The following is an 18,375-nucleotide window of genomic DNA, read 5'->3' on the forward strand; positions in this document are numbered from 1 at the left end:
CACACACACACACTGTGTCTCATAAGAACCTAAAAGGAAGACAAGCAGGCTTAGCATTAGTCACACTGTCAGCGCAGAGAATAGAGACGAATGACACAGGATGAATGCGTGTGTGCATTTTTTTTTTTTTACAGATACAGATGTCATACACACACAGACCAACACACACACACACACACACACACACACACACACACACACACAAGGACACTGGATAACCCAGAGATTCAGACACAGTCCTTCACTGTAATTGTTCAGGATAAACAGAACAATAATAGATGTCGTGTTTGTGTTCTTTCCTGGAAAAACCATAGAGCTGAGTAACAACTGCCAGACAGTGGCATAATACCGCATTATCACAACATAAAAGGCCAAAATTATTCCATCAGTGTAACAATGATGATTGATCATTTAAATATTCTGAAACTGTTCCTCTGTGTGGGCGCTCTTCTCATCTGTAAGCATGTCTACATGTCTGCTATTATGAAACCATTGTATGTGCTAGTGTCTGGTGCGTTATATTTGCTTTCTGCAAGATGCAGGGTGGAAAAGCACAAATAATGTAACTACAATAAAATGCACGCACGCACACACACACACACACACACACACACACACACACACACACACACACACACACACACACACACACACACACACACACACACACACACACACACACACACACACACTTGCAGTCACGCCAAGAGCTCTTGATCTTTTTTGAGAGGCAAAGATTCGAAGCTGAGCGACCCTGATGACTCAGCGCCGATTAGAAGCACAATATTGATTTTGTGCATCGATCCGTCTCTCATCTGCTCTTATTGGTCTGTGATCGTCTGATAAACGATCTTTAATAGAGCAGACCCAAATGTTGAATCACACTGCAATCACTCTTTCAGACTGCAGAGCTTTCACTCGTCCCTCTGAGAGGTCTTAAAGTGCAGCTAATTGGAAAAGAAATTAAGACGTGCACTCTTGTTTCTACCCCAGAGTAATTCTGTCGTCATCCAGGTTTTCTTATTGAGCTGCAGTACTCTGGAGGGCCACCAGGTGTCTGCAGAGTAAAAGGGATGTATTCCACATTATGGAATAAGATCCCAAATGAAGACGGCAGACTTCCACAGTTTTCCCTTGGCCTGCTCCTGTGCTTTACATTCTTCAAAACAGGTGACAGCACTACTGCTGTTGCCCACTGCTGTACTGTCCTCACACACACACACACACACACACACACACACACACACACACACACACACACACACACACACACACACACACACAGAATCTGGTATGTATGAGCTGCTGTAAAGGCCACAGGTCAGGTCATGACACACACGTTCTGTTTTGAGTTTCATGGCCACACTTCCCAGAAGCTGTTAAGGTTTGTTATGAGTACACGTTGAGATATAGAAAGTCTTAAAAACCTACCGGGGATTCACAGCCGCCCTCACTTGCTCAAGCAGACGTGCAACAATCACTTAAGCATGTGAGGAGACCAGTTTAGCTGCGTCATAAATACCTTGTTTAGTCTATTATGGGGCACTGTGTTGTACATAAAACTACTCAATTTAGTGTTGTTTCTGTGTCTGTGCTGCATTTGTACAGAACATCCAGGCGGAAATGACATTTCTATTCACATTACAGATACTTTAAATGTCTGCAGGTGGTCTAAACTACAGTATGAAGTATGCGTGAAGCCTTTCAATGTGGGTATTTCTTGGAGCACACCCCCGTCAGCATGGTTTTCTCCCCGAGCGGCTCCACTTGCTGTTATTCTGATGATGTTTCTATTGACGATGATGACGATAATGAGCACACATGAGATTTCTCTTGTTAACCACATGTCGTTCTGTGTCTGACAGTAAAGGGGAGGCGGCAGCTATCGAGACAGAGCTGCTGAAGGACTACAAGTTTGGACAACAGCAGCTGATAGAGATTTGGGGACAAGCATGCGCCATTGCTGTCACTAAGGTCTGCACGCCTTCTATTTTACACATCTTCTTAGTTGTTAGTCTGTATGTTGTTCTTTATCCTGCTTTTCTTTCCTGCTTGCTTCCAAGCACTCGTTTTGTGGTCATTCAATACTATCGCTACAAACAAAAGCCGAGACAGATAACATCACTCCAGTATGTTTTATTGCAGGTTTTGTTTTTATTGTGAAATGGACCTTTGCATGAATGTACCGTTATGCTTTTAAAGCTCCTTTCTCTGGACCATTAAACCGGTGGCACCGAACACTGAACAGTGGTTGCCATTTACTGTGGTGTGTGTGTGTGTGTGTGTGTGTGTGTGTGTGTGTGTGTGTGTGTGTGTGCGTGTTGGGCCTGCATTTTAGTGTGTGTTTATCAGTGCTCTTACTAGCTGTCAGGGGAGGACTGGGATAATCATTCAGGCCTTGAATCTAACGTCAGTCAAGGCCTCCAGGCTTCACATTCACTCCATTCACAACAGATGCTGTAACGTATCTTTTACTTTTAGTTAAAAACATCCAAAATAGTTATTTACATAAACAGCTAAGTGTCTTCAATGGCAAGAGTTGGTGAATTGCACCTCTGTAATTAAGGCAACATGTCACAATTAAGATACTTGACAGAAAAGAGTGTTCAGGTCTTTCTTTTCCAGATTATTTCCATGCATGTGCATCTCCTGCTTTCACTGTGTTTAAAACTAATATGAATCACAGCTCTTATGGCTCACTGCTTAAAAGAATGGCTTGTTGTTCTTTTGTCATTTGCTTTTTAGCATTTTACCTTTAGGATAATGACAGGGTAAGATGTGGATCAGATTAAACTGTAGACACCCCGTTAATCATTTCTGAAATCAATAAAACCATCAATTCTGTTTTTATTTTGCCTATATTTTGTGACATGTTTTCCATGAATTGGAGAGTTTTATCCTCTCGTCTTCTGTACTCTGTCTTTGTATGGCAGTGACGCAGCAAGCTGCTTGAAAATGTCACACAAAGCTTTTGTTGATCAGTCCTTTCACCAATCTCGTAGCTGCGAGGATTAACACAAATTCAATTAAACCTCGGCTTTGACAGAGCTTGCAATTGCAAATCACGTCCACGAAATGCTTTTGGAAAACACTGTCAAATCAGGGGAAGTCGTGTCAATTCTGACAATTTCCTAACTTTTCTGAATGAAGCCGTTCAACCCAGAACCACAGCTCAAGTCAAACAAAATCAAACTGTGGCCTCCTGTGCAAATCCGTTTAATCGCCATCGCTGCGGATCACTCAGGAAACCATTTCTAAACAAATTTCATCCCAGTGTTTTAGAAAAGCCGCTGCACATTCTGTCACTCTGAGCCTCTGAGTAATCGCCACAACGCCCAGTGAGATCCCGGTGTGACTGTTTGATTGTACAAGAGGGCAAGAAGTCACAGCTGCTGCTACTTACACCTTCCGAATTTACATTAACTTCTGCACAAAATGTCTGATTCTTACGAGGAGGAAATGTTCTGACTTTCTGTAATATTTGCTTCCAAGCATTTGAGCGGCTCGCCTCGGGGCACAACACCTGAGCTCACTCTGTGGCAGCGCTCCTCAACCACACCAGTCAAAACCCACAAGTCTTCTTCTCTGTGATCTGGACTGTGTCAAAGCGTGTGTGTGTGTGTGTGTGTGTGTGTGTGTGTGTGTGTGTGTGTGTGTGTGTGTGTGTGTGTGTGTGTGTCTGTGGAGGGCTGTTAGGAACACATGTGGTTCCCTTTGACCAGACCACTGGCTTGGTTTAACGCCACACTGGTTTCCTCAGTGGACTCTTCAACAGGCTGTGATGAATAAGAGTCTGAGCTACAAGACACATGAAACCTCGCATTGCTGTCAGAAGAAAGGATGATAGGAAAAAGATGTAAAGAGACGAAGGCAAAGAGAGAGACCGAAGCAGAAGCGCAAATGAGTATTTTACAGGAAAAAGTTCGATAAAAGATGTTTAATGAGACGCCTTTAATACCTCCCTTCAGAAAAAAAGCCAAGAGACATCAGAAAGAGGAAAAGAGACGCGGCCAGGGAAGACAGACCTGCAGACACACAGAATAAATATGCAAACAAAATAAGATAACTGATGAGAAACATTAGCAATAACAAATCTACGGTAATACCAGAGATACTATGATTTCTCAAGAATCATTAAGAAAAATGTGTTTGTGTTGTCTTTGAAGCTTGTGGCCTCCCAGTGGCTGCAGAAACAAAACGTGAACATTAGAATATAATCACTCATTCACTTCAACTCGTTAGCATACTTGCTAAATTTCCACATGTAGCAGCATTATCATTTATTGTGAGTCACGTATGTGGCCGCCTGGCAAATGTAAGTCCAATACTCACTCTCTTTTAGCTCCATGTTTGGTCTCCACCAACTTCTGAGGGCAACATTTTTTTTTAAAACAGCAGCCTGCTGTGACCAAAAATGATGCTGTGTGTGTGTGTGTGTGTGTGTGTGTGTGTGTGTGTGTGTGTGTGTGTGTGTTGGACAGCTAAACAGTGAGCTAAACCTTTCTATAAAAGTAAATGTGAGGGGAGCTGCAGATTTGGGTGCTAATGATCTGTAGGCTTATTATTAGCAGCTGTGCTTTTCACATTACACACTGTCATTAATAAATCGGACAAAACATTGATTCTAGTCACTTTAAAGCTCTACTAATCAATATTTTTTAAAGAACGGATCAAATGACAGTTTGCTGCAGGTCTGTGGAGCATTTTAGTGTCTTTCTGCGCACTTTTTGTTTTTAGGCCTACAGTTGTATTGTTTTGGTCCAGTCTCTCCTCACTCATAGAATTTGTTTCCTGCTGTCACAGGAAGAATTTTCTGCCCCCAAACCGACCATGCATACCCGCCCAGCCCCAAATGGCTAACAACCACAGTTAGCAGCTAGCTGGTGAACGTAATGGAGCATCTGGAGCCAGATATTTCCCTCAGAAGTTGGTGGAGACCAAAAACGGAGCCAAAATACAATGAGATTAGATTTTCTCTGCCAGGTAGAAATAAGCAAGTTTGATGAATAAATGACAATGTTGCTCTGTGTCTGCTGGATAATATGAGCATTATATCAAAGTTATAAGGTGATAATAAGTTAATCTTGTTTTTAAAACTTTTTAAAGTGGCCTGGGGGAAAAAAATCAATTAATTCAGGTTTAAAAAGCGTGTGTTTTATTGACACATTAGTCATTGCCTTCATACTTGGAGCTGATTCTTTACTTTTATTCGATTTGTTTTGATAGGAATTCTTATAAATGACCACGAATGTTTTGGTAATTCAATAGCATATTGTTTAACCTAATGAAGCTGTTAAATTCTTGGGGGGTGAAAACAGACAGCCATAACAGCAACAGTTTAAAAGAAAGCGAAATGGAAAATGGGGGACAGGCATCAGTCAGCAGTACAGACTTTGTGTTCTCCACTCTGAGTGTGTGATTAAACCCACCACATCCACTTCCCCTCTATTATCATCAGCCAACGCTGGCCCCATGCCTGGCCCTCCACCAGCAGCCCCAACAGCATAGCCTTACTAAACAAACATGGCCAGGACGCTGTGGAGCGCTGCTGCCCACAGCCGCCAGCAGCACGCTACTGCTTACATGACATCACTGCTATTTAAGGAAAATTACAGTAGAAGGAGATGCAGACAGTCTGATTTCACTGCTGGCCTACTGCTGCTGGCTGCCAAATATACCACACAAACAAGTATGTGCACACACACACCTACACCTCTGGTTGCCGGATAAATTATAGGTTTTCTGTAAGTAATCCCTTTGCTGTTCCAACAGCAGCAGCCGCAGCCACCAGGTCCAGACTGTGTGTGTGTGTGTGTGTGTGTGTGTGTGTGTGTGTGTGTGTGTGTGTGTGTGTGTGTGTGTGTGTGTGTGTGTGTGTGTTTCTGTATCAGTCTGAGGCCTTTCAACACCTGACTGGAGACAGGAGACGTTTTCGTTACCACACAGCAATAAATTAGCCCAAAGTTTACAGGAGCCCCTGGACTTCAATTCGGTCTTCTAGTACAAATATTAAATGCACTGTTTTCTGCATATGTGAGTGTATTTGTGTTTTTAGGAGCCTGATAATGTTTTCTCAGGCCCAGTGTGTGTTTCAGGTTGATTGGAGGTGAAAGAACATGTGTCTTTAACATTTCTTTCAAAGAGGTATTCCCGTGGAGACCTTATTACAATCAAGAAAGCCATATTTTTAGGTGTGTGTGTGTGTGTGAGAGGGGTCCTTGCTGAGACCCTGCGCTCTCTTCACCTTTCTTGATTTGGGCCCTTATTCATTAATGTAAAATCCAAAACCTTTATGCCCTATTCTGCATCATTTTGTTTATTTCTAAAACTTCAGACGTATGGAAAACCTTGCCTTAGGCCTTAAATGTCAGACTAAGAAAATGTCAAAAGCTGCGCAGAAGAACAGATGAAAAGAAGCAACCAGATCACAAACCTGCTGAACAGATGCAACAAACCATCTGTCTGCCCTTGTAGAAACCTCCTACACATCAAAGATATCATAAATATCTCAAACACTGGAAAACACTCGAACAGGTTTATTAGGCTAAAAGCGAGTCATAAAACCTTGTTTTTCTAACGCAATACCGTGATGACATGCAATTTGTTGCCAAGACAGTTTTAATCCGTTAACCTGTTAGCTTTTATTATTTTGGAATAAAGGTTATAATAGACTTTTATCAAGATATTTAATTTCATGCAAGAAAGACGTGAAGCTATCATCACTACTGGCTAAAAATCCATGCATCTTTGGCATCTTTTGGCTTAGCCGTGGCTTATTTTTTTGTGTATAATACATAAAATATCGCAGAGAATTTGGTCATACATGCAAGTTGTTTTTAAAAAAATGGGTGAAAAACAAAGATGGACAGAAACCTAGTAGACATGCCCTGTGTCGCCTCTTCTGCTAACTGTTTTCACCTAATCAGTGATCATTTTGAAGGCTCACCATCAGAATGAATTACTGGTGAGGGTAGCTACGTGTTCGAGTGAATCAAGCCTCTGTTGGTGGTGAAATTAGACGATGCTTCAGAACACAGCAGAGCGCTGCCTGGATTGATCCGGCCTGCTCCCTTTATAGCTGCTTACCTTCAGCGGTGTGTGGCTCTAATGGTTTCTCCAGCAGCATGAAATGGCTCCAGCGCTGATATCAGTGATCCTCCTGACAGTGCTCAATATTCAGAGGAAAGGTCATTAAACCTCCCAATGTGAGTTTTTGTATGTTTGAAAAGCTCTAATGTGAAGCAAAGACAGAGAGAGATGAAGCGTGGATGCAAAAAGACGAAGGTAATGTAGACTGATGGTGTTTTTCACACCACGAACACATTTATTTTATAGCATCATTTTAATGTTTCTGGATCACCTTATAAAGTTATTAGGCCTAATGTTTAGCAAACAATTGTGAACTTTAGACACCCAGCAGACATTAGCTTTCATGTTGAGTCGTTTATTGGATTCATTGATCCAATATTCACTTTCCTTCTAGCTCTGTGTTGGTTTCCACTGACCTCTAAGAAGAACAAGTGTACCTTTAAAAACACTGGACTGTAGATTTGTAGATCTGTCAGGATCAGAAGTGTCCCCTTTCACAATACACTGTCCTTTAATCCCTTGTTCACACAGAATATATTGATTGGTGCAGCTTTAATTCTACTCTGTTCCTTTAATGCATAGATAGATATGGGTAAGTTCACAGTATGGGACAACGCTATAAGAGATGCTTAGTCTTACAGTATTTACAGTTTGCGTTTCCCTCTAGGGAGTAAGTGTGCATAGAAAGCTTGACATGATGCTCCACACACACACACACACACACACACACACACACACACACACACACACACACACACACACACACACACACACACACACACACACACACACATGCACACACACATCCACAGAGGGTGTGCTGAAAATGAGCTCAGTGAGATGTGTCATTAACATCAGGTTCCACGGTGTGAAACACTAAGAGCTCCTGCCTCATCACATGTGAAAATGAACGTCTTGTTTTACTACCTTCCACTTCTCGTCTCTACTTTATGTCTCTCCGTTTTCCACTTGCTCCGCGCTCCTCTCTCCTCGTATAACACTCCTCCATCTCATCGTGTCTGCGTGATGATTTCTCAGCTGAGCTGTTATGAAGGAGATACCGGCTGCTGTCTCATCTCCTGGATTCATCGCTCTGGTTAATGCACTCTGAGTCTTGTTATATCCAATTATACAGTGTGAAGAATGGCTTGTTTCTCCATATGAAGTTTTTCCTGTACTGAATACATTAGTGGGAGTGGAAGTAAATGGATTCTATGTGCCGTGGTGGGATTTCAGCCCATTTCAAGCTCTTCTCCAAAATCTGGAGGTCAAGGATCAACCATGTTTGATATCATCTGTCTTTCAGAAGCAGCACAACAGTCTTAATTTGAATTACAGCCTGCAAATTATAGTGTTGTTATGTGTACTGTAATTACGTCGTAATTATGGTGCATTTATATAATGATTTTAAATAATTGCGGGATACAATAAAACATTTATGGGAGAACCAAAAGTTTTGTAATAAAGTGGTAACAACTTATAAAGTACTTTTTGAATTATAGGACACTTATAAGTAATAACAGGGTACAGCTATTTATGAGAAACCACAAAAAGAAGGCCAATATTTCTGTCTTATTATGAAGAGTTCATGAATTCATACAGTGATGCACTCATGAGAAGACAAAACCAAAGGTGTTGCTGGCCTATTGCAGGAGTAAATTATGTGTATTATACCACCTATTCTTCATTGGATTAGCCATAACGTTATTATTGTACCCAGTAATTATTATCTAAATTTAGTAATTGTGCATAAAAATAGTTACATCATTATTAATTTAGTTCCCAATAAATACAAAATTGTTGCTCCTTTATTTTAAGACTGTTCTATTACTACGTTATCCTGTTAATGTTTTATATCTGCCCCATAATTACAAAATACTTTCAGTGTAATTTGTGGGCTGTGATCTGAAGCATTGCTGTGAACTGCAGTCACAGACTACTTACAGTGGTGATAAAACTGCGCTAAGTGGTCTTGTGTTCTGACACACACTATACTGGGCTCTGATTGGACAGGAGTTCCACAAGTCTGGCTGAACCGTCTCCGCCAGCTCAAGTTCCTCTTCCAGTTTGGGAAATTTAGCTGTGACCTTTACACTGACGAACAATCATTCTTGTATAACGTAATAGTGCAGACGCCGAATGAAAGTCCCCCGCAAGCATTAGCCAACAATGCACACTGTGACAACGAGTGCTGTGCTTTGATGAATCTGTGGAAAATGAAGGCAGACACCTTTAGGGCTTTCAGTAATGATCATGACTGCACACACACACACACACACACACACACACACACACTCACTCTCACACTCACACAGCGCTTCTGTTCAGGTGTTGGAGATGGAAGATTAGCCACTCTGGTTGACAGTTCTGCAGTCGAATACCTGCCTCGTTTAAGAAGGTGCAGGCTGATTTACAAGGGAATGTGCGGCCAGTAAACGAGGCAGATGCCAGCAGCTCGCTGCAGCCGGGGCCGAGACGGAAAGTGTGTTACATATACGGAAGCATTCCACGGCGAGGACGCTGGTATTTTTTTCCACTGCTGCCAGGGTTATTTTAATGAGATTGGACCTTTTCTCCGAGACGGAAGACAATAGAGTCTGTGCCATTTCCACCCTCGTCTGGCATGCCTGGCATGCTGCAGTCAGGCTCTCTGAGTATGATGGAGAGGCAGAGGTCCAGATCGGATGGCCTGCGCTGAACAAGAGGCCTGAATCTGAGGGATAAATGCTGATGATATGCTATTGTTTTCTATCAATAACCTCTTCTATTTTCTCTTCTGTCTTTTATCCCTGTGCTTGTTCCTTTCCCTCAGTCCTCAGCTCCTGTTTCTAACCGCCTGTCTCACTCTCTCCACCAGGCCTACCCTCTCAGCTCTCTAACAAAGAAGCAGCCAACAGTGCTGGTGATCTGTGGCCCAGATCAAAATGGCTCCATTGGCCTGGTGTGTGCCCGACACCTGCGCATGTTTGTAAGTAAACTACGGTGCACGAAAACAGCTTTTCAGTACGTCCCATTGTAAAACACAGTCTTGCCATTTATCACAAGAGAGAAGACAATCCTGCAAACTTTATCTTGCATCGGGTCTAACGGGGGACTGCCTATACAGCCCCTCTGTGCTTTGCAGAATTTAATTTCAGCTCCTGTAAACGGCTCGGAGCAGTTATCCCATTACCCTCTCTGCAAGGCCACTCAGACAGTCATGATATCATGCTATTGTTACTCTCGTTAAAGCTGTCTGTGTCTTACGCTCGGCAGCCACGATATGATGTCATGACCATGATGTCTGCCCCTCAGGCCACATGCTGACTGACATTTAAAGACTAATCGCTTTTGGATGCATCCTCTCCGAACACATCACAGATCAGGAGTTGTTTCTTTATCGTCAGCACAACTGATTTCAGTGCTCGGTGCCGAAGCCCCGCACTGTCTGCGATTTCATTGGAAGGGAAATCTTGGATGTATGTTTTGGGAATCTTTGGTTTAGAATGGAATGTCTCTATCCACTTCACCATATGTCTCTGACACAGTAGATTTAAAGTGCATTGATAGCTCGGATTGAAACCATGTTAGACTCTGTTTAAGCAGCCTGTTGGCTGTCTGTGAAGCCTCTCTCTCTTCCCTCGCCTCCCTCTCTATTTTCCCTTCTTCAGGTCAAGGACGAGGTCAGAGGTCAGCTCCGAGGGAGGTATATTTTGCCAAGGCATTCCAAACACGAATAAGGAGCTTCTCTATAAAAGCCTAAATCAATCAGTCATTGATTCCCTCTAATGTTTTTACCCGCTGCTTCTGTCTTCTGTGTATTTGTGAAAAATTCACTGCCTCTTGAAATGTGCTGCATAAATGCAGTTTTATTATCATTTTCAGAGCGTCTGCACTCCACGGTAGGCCGACCGGGACCACACTCGCCTGAGCTCGCTCTAACAGGAGAAACTTGAGTACTTACTTTGGACTGCGAATTGCTCTCCTGGTGTAAGAGTGTATGTTTTTCATGGTGCGATGTGATCCCTGTCAGCAGAGAGACATGCAAGGATACACGTGAGACACACACGTTAACACACAGACTGAGCCTCGAGCCCCTGGTGCAGAGCTGTGAATGTGATCACACAGAGCACAGACGTGAATTATCAGCTGCAGGCTGGCTTCTCACGTCACCCCAAGATGTCCGTGAGTTTGTCGTGCATCTTTGATTATTTTAGTGTGGAGGACAAACCACAATGCCGCATACCGGAAGACACACGTATTCCCTGATCAAAGCTGATGTTGCATGAGAATAAAAACAAGTCCTATGCACGTTAGTTCCGGTGTTATTAAAACAAGGGGAAGTGATGTTATGTTTGGCTCACTTCATTGTGCGCTATAGACAATCACTGCATGGAAAATTCACGTTCCTGATGTTGGCATGAATGAAATGAAAGGTATTTTTTTTATCTGTCAAACAGACTAGAGCACTCAGTGAATAGTGTAGGTGCAACAATAAATATTTTATCTTCAAATTCTTGCCGAATGCTTCACCGCTTAAAGACTTTATTGTGCTGAAGACCTCATCCCTTCGCTCCTAATGGGCTGTCTATAAAAACACAACACCACGAGACACCATCATCCCTCAGGGGGAGGAAGTAACCCTGTTAGATGCAAATGTCAACTGGAAAAAGACGTACCCTCGCTTGTTTCTGTCTCATGGCTCATTTCTGCTCATGCTCAGTGGCGCTGACGGTCATTTCGAGCTCTTCCTGGCTTTGACACGGTTTGATGGTGTAACTCCTGATGAGGTCAAGGGCATGCCGAGGCCACTGGCTGCCCCCGAGGGGAAACACACACACACACACAGTCAATTGTGTTTGGCTCAGTTGCTTGCTGTGCGGTGATGGAGATGACGTCAGGTGATTGGTTTCATTGGTTTAAGATCCCCAAGGAGGCAGCAGTCTGTCTGACCTGACAGATCGCTTCCTTCGTAGGGCAGCTTCAGCTCAGCCACATTGGAGCAACAGAACTCCTTCTACTCATATTTATTCCTTTTATTTATTCCATTGGCTTGAGCATCTTAAGATTCAGGAAGCAAGATGTTAAGAAACAATATGCAACCTGTTTTAAAACAGGAATAGAAGACAAAGAGAGGTAGGCTGCTCTTTTTTTAAAGGGAGGATTCACCAAAGTGATCAAAAAAATGACTACTTGTGGTATCTATTAGTTTTTATCCTCTAAGATTTGTGTCTCTATCCCAGTGCAATAAGGGTGAATAGTACCTTGTTAATAGTGCTGACAGTAGAGTCTATGGCAGGTCCGTGAAGCTGCTCAGTGAAGCTTCGAGCTAAATGCTAACGTCGGCATGCTAACATACTGTACTGATGTTAAGCAGGTTTAATGTCAACCATGATATTGCAGGTATTTAATCACAAAGGGAAACTTTGCTCAAACGGAATCACATTTCGTAACGAACACATTTTCAGGGCAATCCGTCCAATAGCAGTTGGGATATTTCAGTCTGGACCAAAGTGGCGGACTGACCATCTAAACAATTGACCAACAGGCCGACCTCGCCACCCCCAGAGCCCATGCTAAAAACAGCATCAGCCATTCAATAGCTATCCAGAATCGATGACCCAGTTACTGCTGTCAACAGTTTTCACTGGGACTGCTTTCTACCAAAGAAATAGTCCCATTGAAAGCTGAAGACAGTGTGCAGACACGCTGTCCTGGACAGATCTTATTCTTTTAAATGTGAGCACCACAGACCTCCACTGGCTTCACTACCTTTAGGGAAAAGTGAGAAAAAATGGGTGAATTGGCCCTTTAAAGATAATTATGCAGATGCTTATCAAGGACTATGTTTCTAATGAAAAGACAACGTGAGCTTTCAAACACGCACACACACGCACACACGCATTCCTCACACTCCTGGTTTAAGATTTATCGGTGGGACTACGTAAAGGTCACGGATCACAGGTGCTTCCTGCTGAGCATCACAGACCTTTCAGACTGCGGGTGTCTGGATTTCTACTCCTCTCAGCTTCCACTTTATAAAGGAAGTATTCATTCAGGAAGCAGGCTGTAGAAAGCCACAACCTTTGATCACTGATCAACGGTATTTTCACTTGTCGTAACCTGAAGGCCAAACGCACACTGATGCATCACACACTCACAGGCTCTCTTGTTGATATTATGTAACCGTCTCTCTATTTTTGTGTGTTTCTCCTCCTCTGTGACCCCCCCACCACCTCTTCTTTGTTGTTTTTCTCTGCTGCTGTCGTCTCACACAGGAATATGAGCCCACCATCTACCACCCTAAACGCTCCTCTCAAAATCTACACCAGGACTTTACAGTCCAGTGTGAGAAGATGGACATCCCTTTCCTCTCCTATCTCCCCACAGAGGTCAGCAGCACTTTTAGGGACATTTTACAAGAGTTTTTGCTTACTGTAAAATTTGATTGATGAGTTAAAATGTGGGCTGCACGGTGGTGCAGCAGGTAGTGCGCGTGCCTCACAGCAAGAAGGTTGCCGGTTCGATCCCCAGGTCAGGCGGGGCCTTTCTGTGTGAAGTTTGCATGTTCTTCCCGTGCATGCGTGGGTTCTCTCCGGGTAATCCGGCTTCCTCCCACAGACCAAAAACATGCTCATTAGGTTAATTGATGACTCTAAATTGTCCGTAGGTGTGAGTGTGAATGTTTGTTTGTCCTTGTATGTGACCCTGCAATCGGCTGGCGACCGGTTCAGGGTGTACCCCGCCTCTCGCCCATTGTAGCTGTGATAGGCTCCAGCCCCCCGCAATCCCGAAAGGGATAGGCGGTATAGAAAATGGATGGAGTTAAAATGTTTAATTTAATCTAAAGTAAAATTTCCAACACTGAAAACAATGTTTTTAAAGAGTAATGTGCGTATTCGCTTTCTCTCCTGTCGACAGTTTGATAAGAGGTTTGATATCACTCTCACAGTCAAAGCTACGGTAAATATGTAGTTTGAGCAAAGCTAGCTTAGCACAAAGACTGGAAACAGGGGAAACAGTTAATTAGTGTGAGATGGCGGTATTTTGTTTGTCAGGCGAGCTGTTTCCCAGCATTTCCTGCCTTTATGCTAAGTTAAGCTAATCGGCTGCTGGCTGCAGCGTGAATGGATTGATATGAGAGTGGTATTGATCTTCTCATCTAACCCTCAGCAAGAAAGTGAATTTCCTCGTGTCAATTCATTGCTTTAAATTGTAGCATCAGATTAGCTCATTGAAAACGGTTAAAACCTCTTGGTTTGCGACCTTTTTGAATGAAAATGAACTAGTTGTGAATCATTTTCGCAGCTTTTCAGATTGCTTGCTTTCCTGTGCTGTAGTTCATCATGAAACCCCTAAAAATTTGCTTTATGAACCACTGATTTAGGTGAATTATGTACAGGAAATGAACTCTTAATTTATTCACACTGAGGTCTGCTCTGTTCAGGTGCAGCTCATAAATGATGCCTATAACCTAGTGATTGATGCCATGCTGGGCCCAGAGGCAGACTGTGCCAACATTAAGGAGCCCTACTCTGGTATTCTGGTCACCTTGAAGCAAATCAAGACCCCCATTGCCAGTGTGGACGTGCCCTCAGGTCAGTGTTCATGCAAACTGCAGATATCAGGCTGGAGGCTCAGAAACACAGCATGATAGATGGGTCTCCAGGCGGCTCCCTCCGAGCTTTGGCTCCCAAGCAGGCGTTTTCCAAGCCTGGAGGCACACGTGAAGGATAAATCTCACGCTACAGTCGGCTCAGTGTGAGCTCATCATACCCCGAATACATTACCTGCTGAGCGTGAGCACAACAGGCAGAAAATGATCCTCCGCTCCTTATATGCCTCTTTTTCTCTCCCTCCTTCTGCCTTTCTCAGGTTGGGATGTAGAAGAACCAAGTCAGGATGGGATCAACCCAGATGTTCTCATCTCACTTACAGCACCAAAGAAGTGCGCCATGAGTTTCTCGGGGAAGCATTTCTTGGCCGGACGCTTCCTGCCCTATGACATCCAGAAAAAATACGAGCTTAACCTCCCAGACTACCCTGGCACAGACTGTCTCCTGGAATTGTAACACATGGGAAACATAAGAGCCAGTGTGGCCACTCCTCATTTTCAAATGCGTACAGTTAATCTGTTCTCTTGTTTTGCATTTTATAGATCGTTCATGTGATTTAATGTTAATATCTGAGTTGTGTAGATCAGGTTACGCCTGAGCCAAATGTGCTGTTGAGCTACAGTAGAGGGATAATATTTAGTAACTGTGGTCATGTCTCTTTAGGGAACGGCATGAGGAGTTTTTGTGTCCGTCTACTCGTAAAAGCTGTAGCATTACACTGTTTACTGATTCCTTTGCAAGAGACATTTCTTTTTCCACACTCGGCAAAGAAAGATGAATTTTCTATGATGCCATGATTTTTTTTTTCTGTCTTTAAAACTTTTTTAAAGTTTTGATGCTCTCTTTGTTTTTATGTGTAACTTACTACTGAAGTGTGCTGCTGAGATTAGTTAATGTTGTCAGCCTGGCCGGTCGGCACTTCTGCATTACTTTTGTTTCAGTTACTTCTGTTACAAAAGGCCCAGACAGTTCTCATCGTCCAATAAAAAAAGTTCTATTAAAGGATACTTCAGTTTCTGGTGTTTTGTTTTTTGCACAAAAATCATTATATATTTTATGTCAACAGGCACTAATATGGCTATAATATGATTAAATGTGCTGCACGGTGAGGCAGCAGGTAGTGCGCGTGCCTCACAGCACGAAGGTCGCCGGTTCGATTCCCAGGTCGGGCCTTTCTGTGTGAAGTTTGCATGTTCTTCCCGTGCATGCGTGGGTTCTCCCCAGGCACTCCGGCTTCCTCCCACAGACCAAAAACATGCTCATTAGGTTGATTGGTGCCCCTAGGTGTGAGTGTGACTTTGAATAGTTGTGTGTTTGTGCCCTGCGATCGGCTGGCGACCGGTCCAGGGTGTACCCCGCCTCCCGCCCGTTGACAGCATAGAAAATGGATGGATGGATGATGAAATGTAAAGGCTCATAGTGACGAATCCACCAACAACTGCAGACCAACTCTGCAGCTTCCTGCAGCCTTTCATCCTAATTGGGATCATTGTTTTGGTTTTCAGCCCACCTCTCTGCTCCCATCAGCCTCTTTTTGGCCAAAAAAGTTGGATGAACTATCAATACACTGCCTACTCAACAACAAACAGCAGACAAAGTTAACGACTAGCTGCTGAACCACCTTTATTAGGTGACAGTGTTGTACCTCCACCTTGTTCCACTGCCCCCATGTGGCCAAAAAAAAAAAAACAACCTCATTTATGGTAGCTATAGTGGCTATAATCAGCACTTCACAGCGACAATATGAATGGTGTTGCTGTGTGTTATGAACCTATAAAAAATGATCATTTGAATCTGCAGCTTCCATCAGCTTTACAGAGCTTTAAAGCTTCACTGTTGATTCCCTCTCATTACGCTCATAGTGTCATTTTCAGGCAGCTGTTTTCAGTGAAAAAGCTCTAAAAACCCACCGTACACTCAGCTGCTCAGCGCCAAACAACAGACAGACACAGTTAAAGACTAGCTGGTGAACATACTGGAGCAGTTATCAGCTAAAGAGACACATACTTCCCCCAGGAGCTAAAAGAGACTGAACATTGGACTTACACTCATCGGGTAATCAGAAACATGATTCGGAAACATGAAATGAATCATGCTGAAGTTGCTCTGTGTTTGCTTTTGGATGCGTAAACAAGCAACTGCTTGGTAACACATTAGCCATAACAATATATGATGGCTGTGTTTCCACTTTGCCTCCATGTGGCCAGACAACTCAAATAAGGTAAAGCAACAGATCAGCAGAGGCTCATTCATTTAGCTGATATCATGCAGACATGCCAAGGTTTTACAAACAATATTTTATCCTTTAATTGTTTTGATCTTCAAAGCTGGAGTCCATCTGAACCTGGAGCTGGAGTCTTTGAGTGTCTTGCTTAAGGACACTTCAGCAGGAAGCTGCTGGTCCACCTCCCCTGAACGCGGCTCGTTCGGCTTAACGAGGGTCACTAATCACAAGGCCACATAGCTGCTGTGCTTCTTAGATGAGCACACACTGTTACGCCTGTTTATTGGTTCCCAACTGGATTTAATTAAGCCATAAACAGGTGTGATCAGGCTGTAATCAGCTGTGGAGGAAAGTCTCTCATTACTGAGCTCAGGGCTGTGGGCTTCGGTGAGAATGACGAAGTAGGACTGCTGTTTATGGATGAGGTAATGCGTATTTATACAAAGAACAGGAGCTTCTTCTGAATACTAATGCACTAATGCCCCGTGTGTGTGCGCACATGTGTGAGTGGGTGTGGAAAGTCAGAGAAAAGGAATGCCGATCCGTTTTTTCGCTCGGTGGTCTTAAATCTGTCAGAGGTGAACTGATGAGGGTTGTACAAATATGTCTGAGCGCTCAGCGGTCCTGTCTTTCATGCCTGTCCAATCCCCGTCAGGAAACAACGACTTGTCACCGCTCTGTCGTTTGTGCTTTTCATGGGAGCGGCTGAGTAATGAGCTTTGGAGTCGTTGGTGGCCCGGAGAATTGAACAATCATTACTGACAGCCGCACTTGTAGCTATACACAGTGAGAGATAGTCTTACACGGAGAAGAAATGCGGTCAGAAGATTTAGGTGAGTCAGAAACAGAGTGCGGTGGGAAGATTAATTTAGTGCTTACATTGTCGAACACACAAATGCTCAAAGTTTAACAATTTACGAGGCCTTTTCCTGAAAGAGCTCCAGTTCTTTTCCGTTGTGGTAGAAGTTGGTGTAAAAACAATTGCTGCACGTTTCGCATTCAAAAAATGTTTTGTCAAACAAAATACTTTAAATATCGAAAATTTGACTTAGCCAACTCGCATTTTATTTCTATTTTAAATGCATGTCACGTTTACATCTACTTTGAGACCCTCATGTCCAGCAGTGGGATAGTTTGCAGGCTTTGTTCCTAAATTGCTGAAATTAAATTATTTTATATTCACGCATTCTAAAACCCGCATGAGTAAAAAGTACAGAAGTATTACCAGCTAAGTGTACTTAAAGTATCAGAAGTAAAAAGCTGATTATTATCTTATGACATTATTAGTTTGTTTCTGATGCAACAAACAGCATTTTACTGCTGTAGCAGCTCGAGGTGGAGGCAGAGAAGAGGAAAGAAGTTCTGCAATATAAATCTGTGTTTTTTTGTTTTGTTTTGGTGTGTTTATGTGAAATAATGGCTAAATTTAAACAGTTATTGAATTAAATAATCTGAGTTTGGAGAGGG

General features: G+C 43.0%; 1 protein-coding gene across 1 annotated transcript in view; it reads left to right on the forward strand.

Annotated features, from left to right (window-relative positions):
- Positions 1–15,686, forward strand: part of yjefn3 (YjeF N-terminal domain containing 3) — a 41,134-nt gene extending 25,448 nt beyond the window's left edge. The window contains exons 2-6 of the mRNA XM_070961717.1: positions 1,866–1,974; positions 9,947–10,057; positions 13,347–13,460; positions 14,516–14,666; positions 14,944–15,686. Of these exons, the coding sequence (XP_070817818.1) occupies positions 1,866–1,974; positions 9,947–10,057; positions 13,347–13,460; positions 14,516–14,666; positions 14,944–15,140 (682 nt within the window). The 3' untranslated portion in view covers positions 15,141–15,686. The remainder of the gene's footprint in view (positions 1–1,865; positions 1,975–9,946; positions 10,058–13,346; positions 13,461–14,515; positions 14,667–14,943) is intronic.
- Positions 15,687–18,375: the final 2,689 nt, after the last annotated feature.

Source organism: Chaetodon trifascialis, chromosome 4, assembly GCF_039877785.1.
Source record: "Chaetodon trifascialis isolate fChaTrf1 chromosome 4, fChaTrf1.hap1, whole genome shotgun sequence".
In the NCBI taxonomy this organism is placed as follows: Eukaryota; Metazoa; Chordata; class Actinopteri; order Chaetodontiformes; family Chaetodontidae; genus Chaetodon; species Chaetodon trifascialis.